The sequence below is a fragment of the Melospiza melodia genome, chromosome 6, assembly GCF_035770615.1.
Source record: "Melospiza melodia melodia isolate bMelMel2 chromosome 6, bMelMel2.pri, whole genome shotgun sequence".
Classification (NCBI taxonomy): domain Eukaryota; kingdom Metazoa; phylum Chordata; class Aves; order Passeriformes; family Passerellidae; genus Melospiza; species Melospiza melodia.
This window is the reverse complement of record NC_086199.1, coordinates 74,408,198-74,432,864: the sequence shown is the minus strand read 5'-3', so window position 1 is coordinate 74,432,864 and position 24,667 is coordinate 74,408,198. Positions and strand designations below refer to the sequence as shown.

General features: G+C 38.5%; 1 protein-coding gene across 3 annotated transcripts in view; it reads right to left on the bottom strand.

The window, feature by feature from the left end:
- The window catches only part of MAP3K9 (mitogen-activated protein kinase kinase kinase 9), a 58,573-nt gene that overhangs the window by 18,535 nt on the left and 15,371 nt on the right, over positions 1-24,667 (bottom strand). For all 3 annotated transcript variants that reach the window (XR_010028094.1, XM_063159206.1, XM_063159207.1), the window contains exons 3-5: positions 12,099-12,279; positions 4,798-4,946; positions 1,239-1,414 (exon numbers count right to left, since the gene is read on the bottom strand). Coding sequence is in view for 2 of the 3 variants with exons in the window: in XM_063159206.1 (XP_063015276.1) it covers positions 1,239-1,414; positions 4,798-4,946; positions 12,099-12,279 (506 nt within the window). In the remaining variant the exon portion in view is untranslated. The remainder of the gene's footprint in view (positions 1-1,238; positions 1,415-4,797; positions 4,947-12,098; positions 12,280-24,667) is intronic.

Below are 24,667 nucleotides of genomic sequence, written 5' to 3'. Positions count from 1 at the left end.
TGGCCAATTCCAGTGCAGAAGGCAAAAACTGAAGAATTCAAGTTAAACATCAGATAGATAATCAGACAGATTTTAGTTTAGACGTTTTTAATAATGGCATTGTTACCTGGCTCATCACCAGGGAGATTTCAATAAAATCATTTAATATAAAATGATTTCCCCATTGCTAAAGAAGAATACAGTACCCATCCTGAGGGCAGTGTAGTTAGTGCTGTTTAGCTGTTTGTCTATTGAAGTTTCTTGTTCTCAAAAACTGTTCCAACACAGATACGCCATGGGACAACAGTAACAAGGAAATGCCTATCAGCTAATTTATTCTTCCCAAAAGCTACTAAAATAGTGAATAGAAAGGTTTTAAGTATTCTTGTAGAAGCTGACTTCTTTCCTCTGACCCAAAGTCTTCTTTTCCTTCTCTTTCTGCCTCCCAAACCCAACCTCTGAGCCCAAATCAAGACAGCTGCTTATTATGAGTTTACTTTCAGGCAAGAGACTGTCAACTTACAAATATATAATTATACTAGTGGTTTTGGTTCTGCTGCAGTTTTTCTTACCAACAACTAAAGACAGTCTCTGTAAGGACCTTAAATTAGATGCAGCAAGCTGTGCTTTCTGCAAGCATGCTTGAAGAAAACTTCAGTTTTTTCACATCTCCTCTTTGAGGCTGACAGTCAGTCACCATTCCTGTTATTCCTGCTGGCATTTTTGTTTCCTGCTATTTGCCCAGATGGACTTCAGTTATAGCAGTTACTGGACCCTTCCCCTGGTAGCACTCATGTTTATTAGTCCATGCATTTTGTTTATGCTCAAAACCTTGAAAACACAAACCCAGCAGAAACAAAGCTGCAATGTTAACTAGAGTATATATATGCTGAAACTACCCTCCTACATCTCCTGTTAATAGTTTTCAGTGGGTTTCTCAATTAGGATGCTAATAGGGAAACAGTTATCAAATACAATAAACAATCAACTCATCACAGCAATTTGCACAGATTATGATGGAAGCTCACTACAATATTAGAAAGAGCAGCAGCTGAGGATGTGGATATTTATTTTTCTCATGATTCTACCCTTGTGTGCATCATAACCTGCCACTGATTCAGGGACTTAATACATTAACTCCAGCAAAACACAGACAAAATTAGCTCTGGGATGCACGAAACAGTGATCCCCATTTGAACTATGAAATGGGGAAATTACAATCCAGAGAGCACAAGCAGGGAGCATTACTCTCTACTTACCTTTTCTTTGGCTCTAAGCTGATCAAACATCTCTTGGATCTCTTGTTTCCAGTCTTCCTGCAGGGAGTGGAAGGAATCTTTGGGCATTTCAAAAAAACCAGACTCTTCTATGGCAGTAAGATGGTCTAGGATAGTGGCAAAGGAAGGTCGTGAGTGTGGGTCAGGGTTCCAGCAATCTAGAACAGAATAAAGACAAACAACTGTCAAGCATCTCTAAGTATGGAGGTCTGAGAGGACAGGTAGCACTTTACTGATCCCCAGTGGCTAAGAGTGGCATACACACTACCTGTGTTACCCCAGCTTTCCCACTGCCCACTTGCACTGATTATTGACAAATATGGAATTCATGCTTTCATGCTTGTACAATATCCAACAACACTTAAAATCTTGAACTACCTATCTAAGTCTCTAGGTTCCATTGCAATAATATGACAAGTAAAATACAAATTTAATAATTTTACAGAAGGGTAAACCTTAAAGCATTTTCTAAAATAACAAATAATTTCCTTTAATATTTTGCTTTACGATGCATATATGTGTTCACAGAGTAGAAATACTATGCAAGGATCTTGCAAATACTTCTTTTATAATAGCTACACTGCAGAGTTAACAGCCATGCTGCAGGAGGATATCCATCAGGGCTTTTCCTGATGCCAAAATCTAATATTGAGCTGAGTCATTATGAATCTTTTCTCAGAATGGAAAACCTCTCCTGCAAAGCAAACTGGGCATAACTTGTGTGAAAACAGGAGATTCAAGTAAATAGTGATATCAAATTGTGCATTTGGAGTTCTCCTACTTTTACAGGTCCTTTCTTATTATTTGAGAGGAAATTAATCAGTCGTTTTTCTTTTGCTTTTAGGAGAAACCACAGATGTAAACAAGTTTTTTTAATTTACAATCCAATGCAATTATTCAGCCAATTACAGAGACCTAAAAACACAGAACGGAAGGTAGCCATCTCACCACATCAAGCAGCTCAATGAGCAACAGTATAAAAGGTAATGTTTTACAGTGATGGGAATTGAACACAGAAAAAGAAAATAGTATGAAGTAACCCCTAATCCATTACAAACAATGCCCCAAACCATTACATCAAAACATTTAACAACACTTTTGAATAGGAAATTTGCACTCATTCAGTCTTCTCTCTTCCTTCTCCCTCATTTCAATTCCAGCAGAAAAAAAATCCCTTTCTTATTCTCATTCTATGTTGTCCTGTACCAGCACTTACACAGGTTCTTGTTCAACAGATGTCCTTATTCTCTTTAGTACTGCTAGAGGCCTGCATGCAAAATTCCAGAACAACCAAACACAAAAACTCACATTCACATACATGTATTTGTAAGGAATACAGCTTTTCTGCATGAATGGAAGTAACTAACACATGGGTCTCTCTCATCATACAGCATTGCTCCGCATGGTCACTGGACTTAAGCTTTAGTGCAAGACATGAGTTTTAAAAATGTTCTAAAAGTTTTCTAGACCTTGAAATCAGAAAAAAGGGAACACTGCTAAAAATATTAGGTGATGTCCTAAAAGAAGTTCATTCATCAGTTTTGTGGATTGAAGTACATCAAGGGGCAGCTGTAATTAAAAATAAAAATCACTTCACAGAACCTGTGCAACAGCCAAGGTTTGGTTCTGCAGTTCTTCCCTTTGATTTTAGCCTTACTGAGTTTTTGCATTTGGGTGTTCTATTTTCAAAACTGTGGGTATCAACAGGTTCCATGCTGGAACACATTTGTATTTACGGCTTTTAATTTGCTTCTTCTATCAAAATAGAGAACTGAGGATGTTAAAGAGTGCTCAGATGATCCCCTGCTGCTGGCCAATTAGCAGCAATGGGTGTTACAGCAGGACTGTCAGTGCCATAATCCCTGTCTCTTTACCTCAGGTTTTAAGCATGGCAAAGCAAACATGACCCAAAGTAAAACAAAATGCTACAGCCAGCTAAATGCATGAATGAGTGAACAGGATAACCAGCAGGTGGCCTGTGGCTTTTATTTTCCCTGCCCTAGATCAGCCACTATTTGCACTAATGAGGAGAGTTGTAACGTATAACTTTTCTGTGAAGAGCGAAAGTTCAGCTTTGTTGTCTCAGTGCAGACCACCATGGCAGTAATTCAAAAGTGAAAGCAGCATTAGAGGAAGAAGAGCTCACCCGAGATGGGAAACAGCCTATTTGAAACACAGCTTTGGTGAAGGGGCAGAAAGTGATTGGGTTCTTTTGTTCTCGTCTTCACCCTGCACACCGAGAAGCCAAGTGCTCCAAAGCCACGTGGGTGCTCCCCTGGGCTGCTGGGTTCAGGCACTGGCCAAATGCCTCTGCCTAACTTTCCCAACAGAGGGCATGATTTTTAAATCCTCACTTAGAGTTAAAAAATTCAGGAAAGCATGTCAAACTAAACTACGTGGCAAAACACTGAGCTGGTAGTTTCACCAACTCTTTCAGACACAATTTCTCACTTTACACTACCTTCAAGCTATTCTACCTGTAACTCCATTGTTTACTGTCCAGTAGGATATTTCTGTTTTAGCAGAACATACATGAAATTTTTCACTTTAAATTAAATTAACTGTAGCCTGTAACCTAAAGAAAACACCAGAAAAACGCAAAAGTATTCCAAAAGCAGAAAAAAAATCCATCAGAAATATTTTCTTCAAGATTCATATTCCTTTCCTGAGGCTAGAAGCACCACCAGAGGCCACAGAGTAAGTTCTATGTTGAGACTCATTCTTTGCTCACCAAGACTATAAACCAAGTTTGACTTCTCTTTATCTCTGTTTTCCATTCTGCCAGATAGGTATAAAAATGTTTATTACATATAAACACCTACAAATCTTTGGGAATAGGGGCACTGACAAAAATACTGAAGGTAAGGAAGAGAGGGCAAGAGAGAGGGAGGGAGGAACAACTGAAGCTCAGGAAGCATGAAAGCAGTTTCAATGGCCAGCAGACCAGGTCACATAAATACACCCAAAAATTACCTCACACAACCCTTTTTAATAACCACAGCAGCTCTGATGACTAACTCCTGTATTTCTTTCACCTCTGTCTAGCCCACCTTGGGCATGAACTACCTTCACAGACAAAGCAGAAAATCACATCATTCTGACTGAAAATATGGGTTGTTTTGGAATGTCAAAGCCACATTTAAAACCTCTCCCTGAAATGTCACTAGGATAAAGTTTCATTTCAAATCAATCTGACACTATTAGCAAGATGCTTGAGCTATGAATTTTAAAACAAATTAGACTTCACACGATCTAATTATGTGAAGTTTTGGTGTTGGTGAGTCCTCACTACTAAAAAACAAGTTAAGAGAGAACAGCAATAGCCCCCCTTTTCCTATAAAGCCAGTTGATAAAAAATCTTTCATTATTCTGGTAGTAGACTGACTGTCAGAGTACACTTACAGCCAGGCCTGGCTCCCACAATAACCTGCACCACTGGATAAAGCCACTGGAAAAATCTGTGCTCTTAGGTAACACCAAGAGGCCACGCTCAACAGCACTCCAAAAACAGCACAAACCACACACAGCACAGCTGGCTTACCTTCCATGAGTTTGGCAAAAGGCTCAGGACACGTGGAAGGGATTGGAAGGGCAAGCTTATTCATAGCAACACCATATGCTACTGCCAGACCATCAATTCCTCGGAATGGTACTTCTCCTGTCAGCAGCTCCCAAAGCAGCACACCATAACTATTGGGAAGGAAACAAAAGAGAGAATAGGTGTTTGACTTGAACACAGCCTTTGGTAAGCAACAAGGTACCTGAACCTGGGAGTTTAGTATACTGAAGAAATTGCAGTTTGCAGGACAAGCTTATCATGAATGCCAAGCTGGTGATCTGCCCTATTCTACCTGCTTTTTTGAGTAGTTCTGAAATAAGATTACATTTTCACCTTTTAGGCAAAAATTATTTTCTCTCTGAAACTGGGAACAACCTGAAAACCATAAATCTTCTAATTTAGTTTCAAAACAGAGCCTCTCAAAACACCCAAAAATATGAAGGTTGTTTGGTGGCTGGTGATTTCAAAAATAAGTGAAAAATACTTCTTCAGAATTAAGTTGTCATCTTAAGATATTCTACAAAATACTACCTATGAAGTTACAGAAATAGTTCCAGGACTGCTCTCCCTCAAAGTATCTGATGAAAAGCATAACCTCAGAATATTTTTTCTGCTTATAGGAAATTTGAAACAGAAACTGCTTCTTCATCCTTGGTGACCTGACAGTTTTTTCTTCCATTGATCTCTTACTCTCTTCTGAACCCATTTACCATCTATTATATTCTGTGGTAGTGAACTCCACAGATTTAACGATGCATTGCCAAAAAATACTTCTGTGTATGTGTCTTGAGCTCGTCACTTGGTAATTTCATCAGCTTCCCTGTAGTTCTTTCAAATACAAGAAAGAGTCAACCTATGTTCCCTATTAGCTCCTTCCATGCTGTCCATGATTTCACAGGCTCCCAATCATCATCTTTCCAGACCCCCAAATTCTAATCTAGCTAAATCCTAGTCTAGTTACTATCCTGAACAGAAACCATCTCATATCTTTCATTGACTTTAACAACTTCTGTTGGAATGAGCAAAATCACGAAGTTTTAAAGATATGGGGAGAGGCACAAATGGTATTGCTTGTTTTCTTTCTTTCCTACTAAATTTTCATTTGCCAGTTGCCTTTCTCACTCTTTATAAAATAAGCTAAATTATCCATAGTAGCTCCAATGTGTTTTTACTGAATCACAATAGTAAAATTTAGAGCCCCTAAATTGTACATATTAAATTCCCCCATGGGTATTACTTTGAATTTATTACCATTACCATCTATTTTATCATTCATTATAGTAAAACTTTTCCTCATCTCTCTGCAGAACATGAATTTTTCTTATCCTGAATAACTTGGTATCATCAACCATGCCAGCTAACCATGTATTGTTTTTTCAAATCACTTCTGATTGTGTTGAACACAGAATTCCCCACCAATAAAACTCATTAATTCTTTTAGCAATTAAGTACTGATTAAATGAAGGGAAAAATACTTGCCCTCTTTTCCCACATCAATTTACTTTATTTAAAAGCTTATGAGGCAGGATTTTGCTTAAAGTCTTTATAAATCCAAATACAGTATAAGCAACCTCACCATTTATCCACATACTCAGTATCTCCTTCAAGCATTTTCACTTTTCACAAGGTATTACATTTTCTTCTACAAAAGCTAACTCTTCCCCAGACATGCTCACATGTCCACCAGCTCCCTGCTTTTTAGTGCTGTTTCTACCATTGAGAAGAATTCAAGATCATACTTGCTAATTGTCAGGAAGCTCTTTTAAGACCTGTCACTGCGTCTGCTACCTTCCATTTCTCTGCTACTACACCAGCTCTAAGCAAGAGATTGCACAGCACAGCTACTAACTCAGCTGACTCTCATGTTCTTGTAGAAATGTTGGGTGTTACTGTAAATCTCAGGAGTTGTTACTACTCATTTAATCAGTCAGTTTTTACACCTCTGTGAATTTTACTTCAGTAAAAGATATGTGCTCCAAGCTCGACTCCCTTAAAGAGAAATTTTCAGCTTAAAATGCCTCTGCTCTGTTCTGGCAGACACAAGTCACTGAGGTTTTTTTCTGGTACAGCCTTATCTTCCTTGCACTCCCACATTTTGCCCACCTCTGGGCTGTTATGTTCTCCTGCAGGGTTCTCACCTGCGCTGCATTTGAAAGCAAGGGATTTGGTTTTATGCTGTAAGAAGACTCTCTTCAAAACCCTTTTATCTTTGTTTTATGTTCAACTTGAAAGAGCTCAAGTCAATGCATATTTTCCTCATTTGGATACAGACTGAGATTTTAAAAAGATGCCTTTCAGTAGTCTTTTCTACACTGTCTTCTTCATTCTTTTGAAGGATTTCCCATACATTCACTCAGAGCTTTAAGTGTCCTGAAAAGACATCCACGTTGCATGTTCTGCTTTTGTTGATTTTACAAAAAATTCCCACTGCTGTCAATAATCTTGAGATTAACCACTACTGTAATGGACTAATTTTTCTTAATTGCGCTTGCAAAGATCCAAAATCTAAACATACATATATTTGGACCATGTCATACTATACCAACTAGAAGGCCTCCTAAGCACAACTGAAGACCAAATGAAAAACTGCTTCTCTTCCAACAAGCTCCTTAAACAGCTGCTCCATGGAAGATTTAAAATATAAATATAATATAAAGTTAAAATAGTAAGCTTTTCTTGTTTCAAAGCAACAGTTTCCCTATCCATTTGGGAGTACAAATGGATATCACAAACTGTAGCCTTGAGATCTCCCTTCCACCCCATCACATCTTTAACATTCACTGTAACTGCTGCTACCTTAGTTGGACATTTTTAACAGTACTTTTCCTATTTAGATAAAGGATTTTAGTAACTAAAGATCCAACCTTTGCTGCTAACACAGCTATTTTACTTTATTAAGCAGAATATATTTTTTGTTTTGTTTTTTTCTTATGCAATTCACACTCTTGATATTATAATTTATCATTTCTTACTGTCCCAAGAGCATTATTTGAAAAAAATAAACTAGAGTCTAAGGAGTTCTCAATTTCTTCTTGGCCTTCTAGGATTTATAAAACTCAAAGAAAATGAAAACTGAACTGAATGTATACTTGGACTGCCTAAATCTGATTGCTCATTTATGCTACTTTTCAGCTTGGATATCACCATTGATAGTAAAAGCTAGTAAAATCTACCACAGAGCTGTATTATTACTTTAACAGTACTATTGGATAAAGCACTACTGATGGGCTCAAAGCACTTCTTCTGCAGGGTACTTTTAAAGGAAAAAGGAATAGACAGATTGGTGCTTCTTCTAATGTGACACTAGAAGTGTATATTGCAGGAAAGGTCACTTTGCTTCTTAAAAAACTCAATGCCACTATACTTACACCTCATTGCTGAGAATACTGCTTGCACAGAACAGGGGAATAGTGCTTTGTGGCACTTGAACAATAATCCCAAGTGAATAAACACCAAGACAGGTGCTGAACAGTGTTTTCCTATTAACTCTAAAGCAGAAAATTGGGAAGTACAAAGGAAAAAGCCAGATCAGAAGACTTACCCAAAAAAAGGCATAGAAAGAAAGAAACAAGGGCCTCTACACATTCTTAGCAGGGGGAAAGAAAAAGTGATCCAGCTCATTTATTTTTCCAGCACCTATTAGTAATTTTTGGACTTTAATTATGAAATGAACCATGTGACACAACCCATGCATCCAAGTCAACTGACACTTGTGTGAATAATTAACCATCTTTCAGTGATCCAGTAATCCCTTAAGCCATTTAACATCAGGTTCAATCCTACTCACTGGATTTTCAGGGCAAGGGAGGCTGGAGGTCTGCAGGATTTCACGTGTGATTTTGCCACCTTCCTTGTTAGTCTGTGAACTTTTAAAAAATAAGTAATTGTTTCTCACTGGTACTGTTCCATGGCATACATACCATAGGCTTCTCTTATCCATTTCCCCAGGTTCAACACTTTCCATGAGGAAGGAATTATCAACCCAACAAAGAGATCCCAGTTCCAACAGCAACTAGAACATGACTTTTATTAAGGAAAAAAACCCCCAAACTTCATTACATTTTTATAGCTACTAACAGCTGGCATTTTGCATGTTAATGAACTGACAGTTCCAGAGATGACCTTTCCTGCCTATTTCACAACACTCATGTGCTTTCACAGTACTCATGTGCTTCTCCCAGGTGAGTTTCTCCTAATATTACTAGTCAGCATTTCTGCCAGGTATTGAAGTCTTGACAGTGCTTCATTACACACAGAAAACTACAGAAGCCTACAAGTGGTCAATTGTGGATGGAAGTGCTTGACCAACGCTCGCTTAAAACAAAATATTCTAATGACTGAAGTTTCTACATCCAGCACTGAATTCCTGAAACTTCCTGATCTGCTAATCTGATGGTTTTAGCGAGAGTTGGTATTCCATTCCTAAATGGAAATTAAATGCCCAATTATTTCACTGGTCTCAGAGTAGATACAGCTTAAAAACATCTAAATTGAGGAACATAGAGAACCCAGATGATGGTTGTATGGTGCCTTTATATTCCACACAGCAATAGTACTGACACTATGACTGTCTTTTAAGTAGTACAAGTAAAAAACAAAGTGTACAGCAAACAAGAAATATATTTAACCAGCCAAATGACAGAAAAATGTTACTGACAGGCCTGCTAACATTAGCATACAGTACTGGATGAGCTGCAATATCCAAGCTTCAACTTTAACTCTGTAAATCCAAAGCAAACACAAACACATAACAGATTTACAGGAAGGGACTTATTTAACTAAAACAGTAGTTTCACTGTCCTCTGTACAATATAAGCACAAGGCTTCTACTATATCTAGAGCCTGTGGGTACAGCACAGAAAAATTCACAGCAACAAGCTTTCACTAGCAAGATTTACTAAGTACTGGTACTATGAACAAGCTTCACAGTGGTCCAGACCCTGGTGATAAATACTACGTGTGGTCATTCCTCACTCTTTTTAAGTTCTTTGCCAGCCCTACTCCAGAGTAAACAGATGGAGCTTTTAAAATGGAGCTTGAAACATGTTTTGGAAAGATGAAGCAGTCAGTCATGATAAGACTGGCTCAGGAAATTTCAGTCCTAGTATGATTCTTCTTCAGCTGTTTGTGCAGCAAGAACACAAGGAGAACAAGATTCTTGTTCAAAGGCTGGGCAACAGTTCAGCCAGCAGTATTACTCTAATAAGCTTTAAAGAAAAGGTGTTGAAATAAAAGGGTTCATGAACATTAGAGACAATTCTGTTGATGCTGCATAGACTAACTGGAAGGCTGTCAGGCAAAAAAACCCCTATGACTCCAGTGATTAACCAAGTGGTGGAACTGGACAAGAGGAGGAGCAAGTCTAATAGGATAAAAAAGTTCATCCTGTTAAGAATTTCAGGTTGCATCCCTGGGTGGGGACAGGAATTATTACACAAGTCCATGACCGCTTTTGTAAAATCTAGGGCTTACAATCAGTGGCAGACTAGTAGTGATTGCACTGGCAAGCATTTGTCCTCTGCATACATGTTCTTTTCAGCTTGTTGAACTATGAATAGAGGTTTCAGCCACTAGAAAGAAAAAACTTATTCAGAGACAGTAAATAAGTTCCCTTAATGGTGATGACTCTCCGTTTAAGGGAGAGTTTTCTGAGGAACTCAACCTATTTTCAAGGGAAGACTGGTAACTATAACAAGAGAAAGTGATGAAGGAATCTTAAAAGTAGAAATAAAATATTCTGAAAAATGAACAAATCATTTCAGTTATTTACAGTCCTTAAGTCAATGATCATTTGCATGGGCATAGAGGCACTTCATGAAAATCACCAGCCAACTAAATAATTCTTAACATTTTGAAAATTAATTCATACTGGTACAGAACATCTACTGATCTGTTCATAGCATGCCTGTATTACTAAAGTTACAATTACAGGAAAACTGTTCCCTCTTTCTCTTAGGGGACCCTTAAAGGCCCTTCCTGGCACTGTTTCAGAGAACAGCAAGTTTAGGTTTGAGGTTGACAAGCTGTGCACAAACCAGTACCATCATCACATGCACAGAAAAGGTGCACAGCCTTAAGATTTTCATTTCTGCCAGACTTCACTCCAAATAAAAGCCTGGTTCTCGCTCAATCTGTCTCAGATTAGCTACGGAGGCTACCACATTTAATTACACAGTCAGAATTTTATCCATACTATCAGAGTACAAAATACATGTTCACAGACTTACCACAAAGCAATAAATTATCTATTCAGCAAAACTGGACAAGGAAAACAAAAATCCCCATAAGAGCCAGACATGTCTACCAGCTGGGCTATTTCTTTATCCCGATGGGTTTCACAGCATGCACTCACTTGTGGAGGAGCATTACTGGCCAGCAACAGAATTTTACTGCTATCAAGAGAAAGATTCTGACATTTCAACACCTTTTTCTCCACAAGAAAAACAAAATTCTCTCTATTTTATCTGTTTCAGACGTTCAGTACTAATTCTAAGTCATTCAGTATCCAGAAAAGTCACTGTCCTGGAGCTATTTACTGAATTCTGTATTTACAAATCCACTTAACAGTGGTATTCAAACTTAATTTCTGGAAGTATATGGGCCAACCCTTACACCTCCCCACCATATTAGCTTACTCATGAAAATTCCAGTGCATGAATGAACAAGACAACATATACATGCAGGTTACTATTTATGGGTTACATACTCAGATGGACCCAGATAAGAGATCTATTATCTTATGTGAAATACTAGAAGCATGAAGATAATTAAACTACTATGAAAACAAAAAACATAGTATTGTGATTGAAACAGGATGGGGAATTCAATTAACTATAGTGTGTTTGTATACACATACATTAGTGACAGATTACTACCAAAACAAAATAGTTCAAAATTACCTTGTGTGTAAAACAGAATAAAAATTAAGTACTTCTCAGATTGTATTATGGCCTTTGATTATGTCAGTCAATAGCCAAGTAAGCCCAAAACATTTCGTTAAGATAGAGCAGAGGGGATTTGGATTATGAATCTCAAAATAATGTGAACGAGAACTTACAGAACAACAGAAATTTAGAGGCATGCAGTAGGTGGTCCACCACTTATTTTCTACAGTAACAATAAGTCTGAGATAAGTCTGACAGATGGAAAGCCGGTGGATAAAGTTTTCTTAAGACCTGAGTTTTAATATTTGGTTCACCATTACTCATTCTTACACATAAAAGAGACTTGCTGGCAGGTCCAGCTACTCTTTAGTATCCAACCACTTAAAGCCAAATCAATACCTCCAAACATCGCTGCCTTTGGAGAACATGGAGGAGCGGATGACCTCAGGAGCCATCCAGGCATATGTCCCAGCTGCGCTCATTTTGGTGGTTTTATGCCATTCCCTGGCCAGGCCGAAATCCGTGATCTTCAACATCTTGTTGCTCAGATCTCCATTTTCCACCTTTTCGAGTATCAGTACTGGAGAAAAGAGGGGGGGTTGGGAATAAAACGTATGCAGAGTAAAGGTAGTATTTACGCAAAAAAATATTTTCCTGGAGATTCCCCCAAATTTCAAGATTTTCCCTGGCTTTTTGTTATTCAAACATACCATACCCTATTATGGGTTATAATCAGGCTGATTCCTTCATCTGACAACTGAACAGTTCTCTAGCAAATAACTTCAAATTTTACCAAAGTGCTAAGTCCCAGAGAAGAAATATGTAATAAGATAATTATTTAATATAATGCCTAGTGTCATTCCGTATAATGCTCTGCTAAGAGGAAGTGAACCACTGTAACTTCTAGAAATCCAGATAAGGGAAGACATTTCCTAATTAATCCTCTCTCAGCAAGCCAGTAATAGCATCATTTTCTTGAACTGCTTAGAGGACTTTTTTTTGTAAATCCAGATACACACACACAGGCTGGATATACCCTTCATGTAAATGTGTTAGGAGTAGAAGCTCTATGCATATTTTAAGTTACTATTGAATAAATTTATTTTGATCAGCAATAGCATGCCCAATTCTAGAAGACATGTAGACCCCCACAGACTCCCTCCCCCATCATTATTAAACAACTTTTTTCTGCCCTTTCTGTGGCAAAGGAGTCCACAGACAAGAACTTTAAAAACACCTTGAGGCAGAACTCAAGAATGCTGTGATAGAAGACACATTCCTCTGGAGCTGGAAAGTTGTACTGTTACACCACTGAGTTTAAACCAGAGCCCACAAGTACCCACCCTACTTTAGCAGCATCTCATTATCCTCTTTCTTTATCTTAGTGCAAAGTGACCACACGAGCCACTCCAGCAATGCAACATAAAGCAACAGAATATAAGGGCACTAAACTTCCATAACTAATGGAACCATAAGGCCCTGAAATGTTCTTAAGCCACTTTGTAAAGCACCAAAGAAAGAAATATTTGTATTGGTATTATTCCAAAGACTTCACATCAAAAATCACCAAGCCAGTTACACACCATCACTACATGGCTACTTGGTTTTTCATGTCATTACAGACACTATAGACAGAGGTTCTTAGAAAACATGAGGATTTTTTTTTCTTTTTCTATGGATGCATTAATTGCAAAAAACCCAACCAAAAAAATCCCAACCAAACAAAAGAAACCCCATAACCTCCATAACCAATCAATCAATCATGAAAAGACTCAAGTGTCAGCCTCAAGCTAATACAGCTTTCTTTTTTTTGGGGAAGGCAGAATCATTCCTTCCAATAATTAAAATGGGGATTGCCACCAAATAAAACCCAAAAGTGTTATCTGAACCCTTCTACATTATAAGTAACACACATTTAAAATGTTAAAATACTGCTTTTATTTCAATAATAGAATTCACAAAATACTACTTCAAAGATTTTTGTGGGACAACTCAAGGTGTAAAGAAATTAGACCTGCAGTTAAGCTCCTGGTTCTTCCTTCTTTTGCAAGATTTCTGACATGACCGAATGCTCCTTTTTCCTAATCACAGAGAAGAGACTGAGGCCTAGAGTTACTGTTCTCTTCATGGTGGCAAAACCATATGCATCTTTAGAGCAATACTTCAGTGCACAACAGAACCACCACAAGAAACCAAGGTAGAGAAGGTGCCTTCCTTTGGGCTTCTTCTTCAAATTAAGTCTAACTTTTTTACTTCTTTCTAGCAGATGAAGAAGTGCTAAAAGAAATTGCTAGCAAGTCACTCATTGACTGCAAAGTGAAAAGCTTCCTAGAATGTACATAGTGTTTCTTTTTCTAGCTTGTACCCATTCTGCCTAAAGAACTGGCAGAATAACAAAATGTAATTTTAAATTTAAATGCAGTAATTTAGAGATGTGCAGTGATGTTGTAAAGTTAAACTCTGAGACAAGAAAGTATGGGTTTAGGGGGTTTGGGGATTTTTTTTGCTTCCCTCCATAATCACCATGAGGAACAAATGAATTTATTGTTCACAGATCATATTCTGTCTGAATGAGGTCAACAGCAGGACAGAGCACCATATATCAGAACTGATACATACTTTGTACATACCTTCCTGGTAAGAGGTTATTTAAATCTAATTACCTTGATTTGTATTAAGTTCTAACAAAATAATTAGTACTTGCATAGTCCTTTTGTATCCAGAACTTGTTCTTTTGTCAGAGGCAGGGTAGTAAGAAAAATTACCATGACAAAAGACCACAGAGAAGGACAACAAAAGAGACAGATTTATTGCAAGTCTGATTCTTTAGTTACATCCTTGGCTCCTTTTCTATTTCCTTGTAATAACTGCTTGGAATAGTCATCTTGAAGTCCAAATTTTTAAAAATTAATTTTAAGAATGGCATTTGTTTCAGTTCTCTTTATTGTATTATTCAGTATCAAAAGGCTCACTTGCCAGAAGTCTCCCTCACCCATCTGTCAGACTTTCAAACCAAAAGCCTTGACTCTTCCCTCTTGTTTTTGCCTGAATTTCAATAAAGAACTTGTAAATAGGTGAAATTTTAATTTGTTTCAGTCTCCTCCTTATTAAAAAAAAAAAAGGCCTTTATGGAGAACACACAGGAGGTTGCTAGGACACTGCATATGCATTTTGCTTATGCTAATCAACATGGTCTCATTTACTTCTGAATTTTACCCACAATCAGTTATTACTCCTTGTTTAATACTCTCAGTGCAAGTCCTCTTCTGCAAGTACTACTTCTGCACTTGTATTAGTAAATGACAAAACAAACAAGATACATGAAACACAAACAAGCAACATGCTCTCTACAGTTACAGAATTAATGTACTTTCCTAATTTAACAGATTTGATTGCTCAGGACTGAGATAACAGTGGACAGATGATTAACATTAGCATAACTGCATTGAGTTTGCATGGCCAGGGTTTAGTAGTGGGATGGGTGGAAGATGCTAGAAGCTTTCCCCATGTCCAGCACAGCCAATCCCTGGTGACTCCAAGATGGATGTGCCACTAGCCAAGGGTGAGCCAACTGGAAGTGATGGTAACACCTTGTGACAAGATACTTCAGAAAAAGAATTAAAAGTTAGTTATTGGGCAGGTGTAATTGCATCAAGAGAAAAGTGGAGAGAGAATACGTGAGAAGAACAAATCTAGAGACACCAATGTCAGGGCAGAAGGAAGGGGAGGTGGTTCTCTAGACACCAGAGTTAAGCTTTCTCTGCAGTCCATGGAGGACCACATGGATGTGGAGATCCACCTGTACCACATGGAGGAGACCCACGCCAGAGCAGGGGGATGCCTGAGGAGGCTGTGACCCTGTGGGGGCTCATACTGCAACAGGCACCTGGCAGGGACCTGCAGATCTGGGGAAAGGTTTCCTGCCAAGATTTGTGACTGCATGGAGGACCCATGTTGGAGCAGGCTGTGCCTGAAGGACTGTACCCTGTGAGGGAAGAGTGCAGGAAGAGTAACCCATGTTGCAGCAGTTTGTGGAGTTGCTGCCTGTAGGATAGTTCTCCATGGACTTCTCCAGCATGAGTCTATTTCCTGTGGAGGGACCCCACACCAGAGCAGGAGGACTCCTCCCGCTGAGCACCAGCAGGAACACTGTGTGATGAATTGGGCATAACCCCCATTCCCTGTTTCCTTATGCTGATGGGGAGAGGAAATAAAGCTGGGAAGGAGGGAAGGTTTTGGGTTTTTTTAAGGTGTTCTTTCACTTCTCATTATCCAGCTCTGGGTTTTTTTACTAAGAAATTCAATTCGTATTTCTAATTTGAGTTTGTTTTTCCCATAATGGTATTTGATGAGTGATCTCTCCTGGTTCTTTATCACAACTCATGAACCCTTTGTTATATTTTCTCTTCCCTGTGCAGTTGCAGAGGGAGTGACAGAGGGGCTTTGGTGGATGCCTGGAATCCAGCAAGCATCAACCTGCTACACTACCAAAACAAGTTCAGGCGCAGATATAGACCACTTACATCAAAATACAGCTAATACACCAAGGAAGTAAATCTCAATCTTGTCTACTGATTTTAAACATCTGCAAGTAATGCAGAGGTTTAAAATAGGTAGAAAATTTAATAGAAAATCTTCCACATTCCCAGCCTTCAAGAGAGAGACTGGCAGCAAAGACCCTGGACCCAGTCTGCAAGGGAAGAACGAGATCCAAACCAGCAGGAACACAAAGAACGTGTATCAGCTTGTTACGGGCAGATCAGCCTTTCCCTCTTTCAGCAAGGCCCATGGCAAGAAATCTCTTCCTGTGTGCAGGCATAGAGCCAGCCAAATTGTAAATGAAGGTCTGCTATGTACCACTGCTCCTCGTTTTCCTCTGTGGCACAGGCTAAAAGCTGATCTTAAGTAGCATGGTAGGAGCCGACCAGCAGTCTACAAGGGAGACTGGGGAAGGAAATCAGGTATTACAAGCACATTCATACAGCTTGCACCATCCAAATGCTGCAGCAAAACAACTTAATATAGGAAATCACCATGTTCTTTGCTTACTGTGCAAGTACAAAGGAAAGCATGGTGGCCTAAAGTACCATTAAAATGGTTAACAACCTTTGGTGAAGTGCACCGTGCATGTGTGCTTCTTACAGGAGTAATAATCCATTAGTGCTCACATATGTTTTCACACAGCCATGAAAGACTTGGAACTTGTCCTCAGGAAAATAAGCATTTGACAATGAGAAGTTAATTACAGCTCACAAAAATTCTGTTCAGCAAGAGAGCTCTTCAATATCTCCATGTGTCCCAGTGTAGAATGAATATGACCAAATTTGCCTTAGTATCTCTTCACAAAACCTTCCTGAGATCAGGCAGTCATGCAGATACAGATACATATGATTTAGCTGTGTCATTTCAACCACTAAGAGTGTGCCAAGAACTTTATTACCACATGGACTTTCAAGAGTCATTACTGACCCTTGATCTGACCCCACTGAGAACCAGCCTTGAGAGAACCAGCCTCTGGCTCCTTGAGAGCCAGGCAGACTGCAAGTGCTGAAAGACAAGTTAGAGTATTGAGACAGAAAGTTAGAATTGAATACTGAGCCTCCTCTTATCTAGGTTATGAAGAGATAGTCCTTTTTCTTTGAAATTGAAATGTTTACTGAGCTTCCTCCATATTCCTCAAGAACATCTTTGGTGCCTTACAAGAAACGTCAAGTTATTTTCCTTTCAGACCCTTGTGAAAAATTTTCTAATTTGTCATCATTATATTTTTCAGTACTTTTTGATAGAGGTTTCCATCTATGTGGTACTTTGGCTTCTGCTTTAGCCAAAACAAGTTGCAGTAACAAAGGGGAAAGGCAACACTGCATGGCATGCCAATTTTATCCCTACAAAGAATGATGAGGTGTTAACTGTCAATTCTGGTACTATTTAAAGATGGTTTCTTACTTAGTATGGAAGTGGAAATATTATGTACTCAGAATCCTGTTATGCTTGTCTGTAATTTGGCCTAGCAGCTTTTCTAGCAGAGTTGGAAGTGATGGAAACCAACTTCCTGAGGTCAGGTGAAGCCAATTTACCTTCCCCACTATTAGCAGCATTCTGTATGTACATTAGCTACAGAATATACATTCTGTATGTAATAGCTAGCAGATTTTCCACACATTCCAACGTCAGTCTTACAGAAAGTCATTAATCCTGTGGAAGCACCCAGTGATCTGTTATCCTAGTGATAACAGATCTCATAGGTTTTGGTTCTCCGTTTCATGAGCCACAGCTGGATATTAGTGGCTTCAAGAAGAATGAGAGTTACTTTTCTAGAGCCAGGGCCAACTTAGATACTTTTGTTGCTTAAACAAAGATTTGTAGTACTGAAAACAAACATCACAGGAACAGATCCACGAAGTACAACTGACACAATGTTATCTGACAGAGTCAGCTCTTCTTCCTGTTCCACCAAATTCCAAATTATTATGCTTTACTAGAAAGACTAAAAACATCTGCCTTAGTATTCAAAACAATACAAAACCAACTTGATTAAGATTTCTAAAATGCCATCATATCCTTCAGCCTTCAGGTAGTTCCTACTGCAGGATCTTCAGTTCTGTTTCATCATCACAAGTCACTATGGAGATACATGTCGTTCAGAAGGAGAAATCACTGCAGTGAAAATACTGACACCTGCAGCTTCAAAATTTTGTTATTAAGGAATATCATGCATGGTAACGCTATGTTACCTCTATGTTAAAGCCACTAGTGAGTTCTAAGTGGCAAAACAGAGGCCCAAATGATCAAAGGAATTCTGAAGGAATACAAACTGAAGTTACAAAAATTAACAGTTTAAATGCCAGCCAAGTTACAGTTCTGCCATATCAGCAGATAAAACTACAGAAGGGTTGCCCTGGAAGCAAATAATAAACATTTCTAGAGAGATGAAATTCTGTCTTGCATGCTTGCAACAGATGCACACCTACCACAGCCTCACATGTTCAAAAGGTGAATGTCTTCTCCTTCCTGTTCTCTCCCCTCTGTAGCTGTGCATCATTACAGTGAAAAGTGGCTTACATGAAACCAACTCACAGCATCTCAGAAGGCAGTCTTCCCAGGCTCCAAACAGTCAGAGACAAGACAAAGCCTCTACAGAAGGGGATTCCAAGCAAATATCTAATATACATGTCTGAATTACCCTCCACAGGAGCCTGTAATGACATGAGGCACATCTGTCCTAAGTGCTTACTCAAGCCACATCAATCTCTCTGGTCTGGTATAAACAAGTTCCCCTACACACAAGATGTTAGAGAGACATCTGGTGAAAACCAATTTACTTATCATTCCAAGATTACCTCAGTGGTCTAAACATGTACAAAGTTAAGTAGTCAGAAATATATTGTTCTATTAGTATGACAGCTAATGTAAAGCCAGACTGGTACTACTGTAATATAAGTCTAAAGTAAAACTATCCTTTTGTCCACAAAGCCAGCTGAAGGTCATCTCTCATTGCATCTTGCACCATTCACCTTAATAATCACTGAATCAGTTGAAAAGTCAATGGTGAACATCACTGAGAAACACTCAAAGCCTTAATGCAAGCAAGATTTCACTCCAGATATTATACAGCTGTGTTTTCACTTCTCATGTATCTGCTAGAAAGACTTAAGAGCAGATACACAGATACACCAAAACAAAATAAAGATAGGGGGATAAAGATGTATAACCATTGAGGGGCATAAAGCTATATATCCTTTGATCTATTTGTACCTATGTTTTAAAACACCTGAAGAGACTGGGTAAACCCCATATAATACAAATCACTTTACTTCTTAGCCACTGCATTAGGAACTTTAAAACTGCTGAGTAAATTTTGTTTTGGGAATATTTTCGACTTTGCTCTAGTGCTGCAATGCAAATAACTGCATTGTTGATATACTCTTCTTTCTGCTTAACACAGCTTATTTGTATTACAATGCTTTTCCTCTTTTCAATTATGCTAGAAGCTCTAAGTCTGAATCTCTTTCCTTCTGCAGAACATATACATTTGTATCCCTTTCCTTTAATTTTCTTCTTCTTAAACCCATCTTCTCTCCTTCTACACATGCTCCTCTATCCTACACAGAAAAACCATCTGCAGCAAATTTTTCAATCTGATCACTTAAACAAATATAATGAATCTTTTACGGAGGTTTCAAGTCAGTCACTACAAAACCTCAGTCATATACCTCCTATTTTTAATCCAACACTATACTACCTCCTGGATGCACAAAAAAAGATAGTTCAAAGAGGTATATTGCTTTCACCAAGGGAAATTTTTCACAAGGTAAATTAAGAAGAAAAGTTTGGCAATGAAATTAACAGCTGCTGTTCTAATTCTCTGTTCTGCTCACATTACACCAGCAAAACAAGAAAATGTATTATAATCTTTCACAAACAGATACTCCCCCTGGAAGGTGTTAACATTATAAGGTTTTTCCTTGTTTCTCTTGGAATGGTTGTTTTAGTTTCCAGATACACTTTTGAACAGTTTGGACAGCATTCTTCCTGTCCAGTGGGCCAAAGCAATGGGGAACAGCTAGTAAGGAAAAATAAACACCTAAACATATTCTGATCCAGTTGATAGCAACAGCAAAGAACTGGTAGAAAATGGCTCCTCAACTGTCAACATTAAGTGTCAAGGCAGAAAAATATGGTCATAAATGCCTTTTTCTGGTTTCTGAGCCTAGAGAAAGGATTAGTTTAATCTGCATAGTTTAGTGCTGAACAGAATACTCCTTTGCTTTGCTTGTGTTACAAGCTGACTCATCACTTCAGAAGTAGAACAACATTTAGGAAGGAACTACTACACTATTATCTTCCACAGCAAAAATATCCCACTTTTATTTATCAAAGTAGAAGAAAGGGGCTGCTGCTCTACTGCATGAAATAGTATGAACAGCCAGGCATACCAAAGCTGGCTTCAGCTTTTTCAACTAGGCTGCTGTCATATTCCTGGTTTATTTGGCACACAGTACACCAAGAAAATAAAGAAGTTCCTGACTTAAAACGCAAAAGTTGGTAATAACAACACCAAGGAAATCAGGATTACCCTGCAATACCACCACAAGAGTTTACCACCAAACTGCCCATTGCCCCTGTACTTCATGACAAACAGCTATATCAACAACTTCATACTCCATTTCTCAGTCCAGAGAATGTGTGTGTATTAAGAAATGTGAAAAAATTGCAAAAAAATCTAAGACAGTCTCTTGTATGGTCCAGCTCACACCAAGTCAATTATCTCTGCATGATGCTACTCAGTAAATCTGGAGCACAAGAATAGAAAGCTATTAGCTAATGAATGTCAGGCCTGATGGAAATGGTCACAATAATTAGGTGAAGGAGAAATAGATCAAGAAATAAGAGCAGGACTGAGTATAAGGAAAACTGAAAGCATACAGAAAGAAATCTGTAAGGAAGAAGGTTAGAAGACAAGGAAACCTGTGGGGGAAAAGAGCTGGATTTGTTATCTGTGGTACACCAGGGTATAATTCTAACTTGATGGATGATTGCTGGCTTCATACTTAATTTCCATATAACTTCTCCCCAGCAGAGACAATACAGTCAGATTTTAGTGCCAGTGTAACTACTACTCTTTTATTGAAATACAACAGGCAGACCATGAAAAAAATCACTACCTAGTGATAAAGCAATATTAACTTATGTATTCTACAGTAATATTTTAAAGTTTTATCAATTTTTCATAGAGACCTGTACCATTCAATAGTGTTTCTAGGAGGTCAGGGTGGCTATCAATGAAACAAGTTGGGAGAACAAAGTTTCAGAAGCTCTTTTGCCACCAATATAAGAAAAACTGACTATAAAGGAACTCCAAGCAAGCCTGAACTTAAAGGGACCTCCTGCACCTGGAGACAAACCAGGTGGTGGATGTCCCAGGTGAGGCCCTGACTGCTGGCTACCAGACACAGCACCTGGAGGATGGAGAGCTGAGAAGGCTTGAAACCCTTAAAGGTGCTGGCAATACCCAACACCTGTAAGTGTCAGTGCACTTGAGTAGTTCCAGTTCAGTCTCCACCAACATTAACACTGCTGTGGGTCAAGTGTTTTGTCCCCCAACATTCTACAAATGCAGAAAGCAGTCACATCAAAACAAGAGGAAAATCTCCAGCAAAAGCACTCAGCCTGTAAATGTATCCCACTCACAGCCATTCCCAGGAGCCACAACCCATTACTTTGTGTAGTGTTTTTGTCCCCTTAGAGCCACATCAGCTGCTGACATAGGCCAAGAGCTAGATGGCAGCAAGAGCAATGGGTGGGAGTGACAACAGAGGAAGGACTGTAAATACAAAAAATGTCATTGTTACTTCACTTGCTGTAGAAACATTCAATTCTAATATTTAAATCATTACCTAGCTGGATTCGGTGAAGTTTCTTTCCTGGTCTCTCTTTTTATTTGGACTCTAAACAAGGTTACTGCTACACTTCGAATGCTTCAGCATATCTACTTTCATTTTGTTAAGATTGAAGATAGGTGAAAAGACCACTAGTTATGACCTGAAAGGCTGAAAAATGGCAAGGGAAGTCAAACTTGCCCAAAATGGCATTATTTCACCTGACTTTTGTCTACCAGAATAATACCACATCTTTTTGACACAGTTGGGTGTTTCTACAGATCATTCAAGTGCAACGGAAGCACCAATGGACACAACAGCCTAGTACTGGATTTGTTTTCCCACAGGCTTTTGCTCATCTGCTACTGTACAATCACTATTTCAAACATCACTAAGACCAGCTGTAAAGAAGGGAAGTAATGTTACCTTGTTGTAGCTGGAATGTGAAAGACCACTGCCTGGAGTACCATTGTGGGTGGGAATACTGGACACATCTTATTTCTTCCTTCATTTTGAAAACAGAACAGCCTACTGTGGCTTTACTGACCAAAATGGAAAATACCTAAATGCAAACTACCAAAAGTGGTCAGATGGTAAATAAGCATCAGCCCATTTACTTCCTCCATTGAAATAATTCAGGTACTGAAAAGAGATAGATCAGATCAGACTGAGTCCATCAAATCCCAGGTACAGGAACTTGAATGAAAGAACAAAGTAAAACCTTTATGAAAACCAATGCTGCTTCACTCCAAGATCTTTAAATGCAAAACATGAGCAGGGTTTCAGTTCTAAATAATGCAAGTCATTTCTGTGGTATGATTTAAGAGGAATCCAGGGAGGTACTACCATTAAAACCTCTCTCTGCTGCCAATACAGCAGAAGTCTCAAGTGCAAGAGTTGAAGGAAACAGAAAATATTTTCATTTCCAAACAAATCCAAATTTATCCAAAAATTGCTTAACACAAATTTCCCAAGAAAGCTAAAGGCTTACTGAAGTCAAAGGTTTGCCAGAGCAGATAAAAGACTGAGTAACATCACAGGATCCAGACTCTACCACCCACCCACGGAAGAATATGTCCAAAACTGAGCCAAGCTGTTACAGGAAACTTGGTTTTGAACAAAGAATCTTTTCACTCAGCCACGTATGTTTTCTAAGGGATGTTTTTCAGACCACAGAATACTTATGCAAGCAAGAAGAACTCTGAAGGAGGTTTATTTAATTTTAATTTCTTCACTGACACACACAGACCCTGGAATTTCACAACTGGGACACACAATTTCAGCCTACAGAATTTTATTCACTCATCTCTCCACAATATAGGCATAATTTGCACTTTGTACAAATCCCTTTAACTGTCTTCTAGATCTATTTCCAGACCAAATACTTTCAACTACTGCAAGGCTTTGAAATTCATGCAAATGTAGATTAATACTTTTAAATTCAGACTAAGTCAGACAAATCAGATAAGCATATTTTGCTTCTTGCATGGGACGATTACTACCTTTTCCACTTGCTTTTATCTGAAAAAAGAATTGTAAGTTCCACTGTACTCTGAAGAAATGCAATGCAGTCTGAAATCTTCAGTGTTTTTACATGTAAGGTATTATACTAATACAAGTATTGAGCATTTTCCTCTAGCTTTTGAACAGTCCTTATTTCAAGAAGACAAGTATTCATAAATTAAACAAAAATATTCTTGAATAGAAGATGGTTCCACTGAACTTACTCTGATTGCTCCAATCCTATTTTCTCCTCCTATAAATAAGCAAAACTTCCCAAGATACATGTCAGCTCAGATGCTGGAGGTGGTAAAATCTGGATGTCAGATAAAAAGATAGCCTTAATAGCCTTCATGCTGCTGCATTGTCTCAGAGAGACAGGGGATAGCTATCAAGTCTGCAGTTAGCCTAACAAGTCAAAAAAGCAGTGCTATTGCAAAGGGAACAAGGGACTGAGGTTGCCAGGCAATCCTTTTTTTTTAATTATTAAGTCCTTTTGGCAGTACACTGGCATTCTGTCTTGGGGACAGAACTAAGCATTTGGGAAAGGATTTCAAAAATTCGCTCCAAAATGAGACCTCATATTTTAGCAGTTTGCCAAAATCTAATTTGCAATTTTAGCTCTACCTTCCACAGTCAGCCTGCACAGCTTTGCTTCACAAGTATCCAGATAATGAGCAATCTGATCTTGATCCTGCATTCAGAGTACTTAAAGTGATTAACAGATCTGCACATGGAATAAGTCCGGGCTTTCTGCATGTAGCCTTTACATACCTTCTGTTGGGTACTCTGCCATTCATTTCAGCAGGACTGCATCTTTATTCTGATATCTGTTTGAGGTACAGAAGGCTAAGTGTTGCATGAGATGCTAGAGAGGACCAGAATTTAAGACCCACTCAAAATTTCACATCTTAGAAGCAAAACCAAAACCCACACATATTGCCTTTAGTAATAAGAAAATATTTTCTCTCTTATTACTAACAATTCAGCAACAGTACATTAAAAAAATATATGTACACCTTGGAAGCAATACCTCCTTAATTACTGGGTACGAGTCAGGGTTCAGCAAATCCATAAAGCTGCATGACT